Consider the following 4,107-nt stretch of genomic DNA (forward strand, 5'->3'; position numbering starts at 1 on the left):
CAACAAAACTAGTTGATTTTATTCACTCTTAAAGAACAAAATAGTGAACAATCATCTCAACAAAAAAGTGGATAACAAAAAGAAAAACAAAGCCGCATAGGATCTAATCACCTCATAAATAATTTACCATCCCAAAACCATGGCATTCCTTATAAGCTTTGGAATGGTGTCAACCTCAACCACTTCCTTGTTATGATCTTGATGATGTGGATATGGAAGTATGACATCCTCATGCTGTGCATCAACCATGTGGCGCATGGTTTCCTCGCTCACACCAAAGGCAGCAGCGAGCTCAGGACCCATCATGGACCTCATGAGTGACGTGGCTCCCACAAGAAACTGTGGCCTGTTCTTACTTGCAGAGGTGGTGAAGCCAAAGAACTCCAATGGTTGGTCCTTTGATGCTATTTGGCAGAAAGGGAAGTACCTTGGGATGAAGAACACATCCCCTTCTTTGATCTCTGCATCCATTGCATTGGTTCCGTTTGGAAACACTATCTGGATTCTTCCACTCCCTCTCAACACTATGCCATACTCTGTTGCCATTGGATTCATGTGCGGCGTCATCATCGCTCCCTGCATTGTACCACACACTTTAGGAGAACTGGTTTCATGACATAGTATCAGAGCTTCTATGATCAAACTAGTACCTGACTCACGCAAATGCGTGATTAGTACTAACAACAAAAATTTAAGTCTATATTTATTTTGCATACCGCTGAGAGATTAACATGATAAATGCCAACACCAGACATTTTGAGTGGAGAATAATCTGAGCCATCAACAGCAACACTCCAACCATGGCTGTTGATGAAATCTGGTGCTCTGTCATAGAGGTTGCAAATATGAGGGGGCTTCTTACCCATACCCTTGTTGGGGTTCCATGCTTTCTTTATCTCATCACAAACAACTGATTCTAAGAGCTTCCTCCATGACCATACTCTTTGCTTCTCCTCTTCTTGTCCATCATTATCTTCATCATCAAAATCTTCTTCTTGCTGGTCTAGCACCATTCCCTTCAGGTGTTGCAATTTGTCCTCATCCTTCAATTGAAGGAACTTGCTCCACAAACCTGTGTCTTGCTGATCCAGATTCACAATTGGACCCTCATGTTGCCTTGTGAACATTTTCCTAACTTCTTCTGCTGATACCTGTGTATGTTTATTCATATAACAAGACATAATTAGTTGCATGATCCATGCTGACATAAAATCAAGTTGCTTCTTAGCTATCTTACATTAAAGGCAGCTTCAAGGATATCTGTTCCGAAGCCGGAAAGTACTGAAGCTGGATTTGCTCCTCCTCCAAGATAGAAGGACTGCATACATACATACATACATACATACATACTAATCAAAGTATAATACAATTATACAAAGTAAAATCAAGATTCTGGCATGTATACAATTCTAAATTCTTATATACCTCATATCTAGGCATACAATGAAATGGTTTATATCTAAATACTATATAATATAGATTATTGTGAAATGCATGTGTACCTGGAAAGTACCAGCTCCCACTGCCCCTGAGGGATCAATGCTGCAGATAATGTGAAGTTTCTGACCTTCACCAATATTCACCAAATAGAATGCTGAACCAGCTGGGATTCTATACACATCCCCCATCTTCAATGTTCTTTCTTTAAGCTTACCTCTATACATGAATCCCAGCTTTGCTTCCCCTGAAATCATTTCCATTTTTCATTCAACTTCATGCATCTTTTCTCTGTATTCTCTATGTACTATTTTAATCAGTATGTGAGTGTTTTTCGTTTTTAGATTTTTTGAGTGTTTATATAAGTATTTATAAAGACTTTGGTACTATATTGAGAATCAAGAGAAAATGTAAAATTGTAAATCAAAGAATTCTATCACAACTAGTATTAATCCTAAAGTATATGTACTATGATTATCTCTAATAACAATCTTTAACCTCTCATTAGTTTATAGTTTCTTGCATATTATACAATAACTACATTTGATGACAGAACAAACCATCAAAGAAAAAGATTGATGATACCTTCATGGAGGAAAATGATGAAGCTTGAGTCAATATACTGAGGAACGAAGAGTGACCTTGGCTCCATGGAGATGAATCCAATATGCAAGCGCCTCTCCATAAGCTTAGCATCACCATAGCTTTCAAGAACTCTCATCTCACCAGCATCTGTCTTAACCACACTCTTGGAGTTCTTCATCAAGAACATCGTTTCTACATCATCATGATTCCTCCATAACCCCATTGTCAAGGTTACACCATGACACATCAGAACAAGGATAAAAAACAAAAGGCTGTTTCTGTTTCCCATGTTTAATTTGTTCTTGTTAATTACTGTCTCTATTGTCTGAAGGTGATTTATCACTTATATATATGAAGTGGAAGAGAATTCAGGTGACACGTGTCAGCCATGTAGAGTTACAAGGGAATTTTGCCATGTATAGCAAGTAAAGTTATCACAGATCAGAGTTGAAAACACATTAGATCAAGGACAAAGTCTATGCTTGAAAGTTTCCACTCTTAACATCATTGGTTGGAAGGTTTTCAGTTTATCCATGAAAAATTAGTCCATTATGATATTCATTCAGATATAGTAATTTGCATAACCTAACCTTATATAGGGTTAATGCATGGATGATTATACCAAAAGAAATCATATACCTCATACATTGCATTATGATTCACATATATAAACAGTGGATGAAATGGGCTATACAGAGACTCAACTTTGGTAGCCCAAGAGTTAGCACACTTTCAAGGCCTTATTTCTATGGGCCAAACCAAAAAAACACGATGAACGATTATTTACATGGTAAGCCTTTTTTAGGGCCCAAAATGGTTATTATATTCAACTAACTGATTTGGTAACTAACTTTTAGTATATATATAGTATATAGTATTTTTGTTTAATTTTATTAAATATACAAAAAAAAATCAATCACTATATATAAAAATATTGACATCTCATTTTTTTTTGTTTTACTACTATATACAAGTTTAATTATTCTATTACTTAAGGTTTAAGTATTCTAGTACTTAAGTACATAATATATAACTGGTTTGTTAGTTGATTAGTATACATGTAGTATATATTTTTATATCAAAAGCTTTGAATGTTTTTAGTCTAACTAAATTTTTTTTAGTCAATATAAAGTGATTTTTACATTCATATATCAAAGTTCTATGATATTTGTTATTCATTTTGATATGCTACTTTAAATTAAACATGTTACGGATTCAGTCCTCAGATTCTCACTCGGAACAATCTACCGACCCAACTTTTGGATTGGGTCGCTTCCTTCTTTCAGAAGGTTCAAAATTGACCCACTCAATTCCATCACTAACAATTAAATTTGAATATCTTTTTTATCTTGATCAAACAAGATAAAATAAGATAAGCTACCTCCACCTATATAAAAGGGACCTCAGGCTTTCAGGTAGGTCATTTTACTATTCATACCTTATACCTCTTAGATCTATTTTGACTTTAGTATCAGAATGTCTTTGCAGGTACCACTCCCATTACTCCCGTCAGAAAATCCAACATCCGCCTCGACCTGCAAGTTTTCGATCCACCTCACAATCCGTACCAAAGACATCTTGTACAAAACATATATAAGAGCCTGCTATAGGACCTCTCCCACCATGTTGTTTCTTCTTTTTCCCTACCGCTCCCATTATATTAGAATAATTGGCATTTGGCTACGGTTTTATTTTATTTCTTCTAAGTCAAGTCATGCCGTTTTATTTTGTTGCTAAGTAGATTTTCCACCATCACGGTTCTATTTAAGGGTGGCAGACAGGTTGAAACCTGTGTAATTCGTTAAAAAATGCGGGTTGAGCTAGAAATTTGAAACCGTCGAACATAAAAAGCCTGTTTAAGTCGTGGGTTTTGATGGGATTCAGCAGGGCAGGGTGGGACGGACTTTTTCGGCGGGCCAAATGTTTTTTTTGTTAAGACTGTTTTTTTTATAAATTTTTATGACGTTATTGATCTACAAAAGGATGAAGATGATAGTTGAAGATGTTTTAAGTTATATTTCGGATTATGTTTTATGTTTGATTGATTATAAACTTGAAATGTTTAATTATATGTTTTGAACAATG

At 35.5% G+C, this 4,107-nt stretch overlaps 1 protein-coding gene across 1 annotated transcript; it reads right to left on the minus strand.

Moving 5' to 3' along the window:
• LOC107612270 (vicilin-like seed storage protein At2g28490) lies at nucleotides 1-2,339 on the minus strand. The gene is made up of 5 exons (XM_016314061.3): nucleotides 2,023-2,339; nucleotides 1,503-1,684; nucleotides 1,238-1,318; nucleotides 717-1,151; nucleotides 1-576 (listed from the first exon to the last, which is right to left on the minus strand). Exons 1-5 carry the CDS (start codon nucleotides 2,309-2,311, stop codon nucleotides 124-126), a joined length of 1,440 nt encoding a protein of 479 aa, XP_016169547.1. The 5' UTR covers nucleotides 2,312-2,339; the 3' UTR covers nucleotides 1-123.
• Between the last annotated feature and the right edge of the window lie 1,768 nt (nucleotides 2,340-4,107).

Source organism: Arachis ipaensis, chromosome B7 (assembly GCF_059453495.1).
Source record: "Arachis ipaensis isolate K30076 ecotype BB chromosome B7, ASM5945349v1, whole genome shotgun sequence".
NCBI lineage: Eukaryota > Viridiplantae > Streptophyta > Magnoliopsida > Fabales > Fabaceae > Arachis > Arachis ipaensis.

Bases quoted from the DNA above. Each gene is read 5' to 3' on its own strand.
- LOC107612270 (XM_016314061.3), bottom strand. From the start codon at position 2,311: ATGGGAAACAGAAACAGCCTTTTGTTTTTTATCCTTGTTCTGATGTGT. The intron at 1,685-2,022 runs GTATCATCAATC...AAATGATTTCAG, and splicing joins CATCATTTTCCTCCATGAAG to GGGAAGCAAAGCTGGGATTC. The intron at 1,152-1,237 runs GTAAGATAGCTA...AAACATACACAG, and splicing joins TCCTTGAAGCTGCCTTTAAT to GTATCAGCAGAAGAAGTTAG.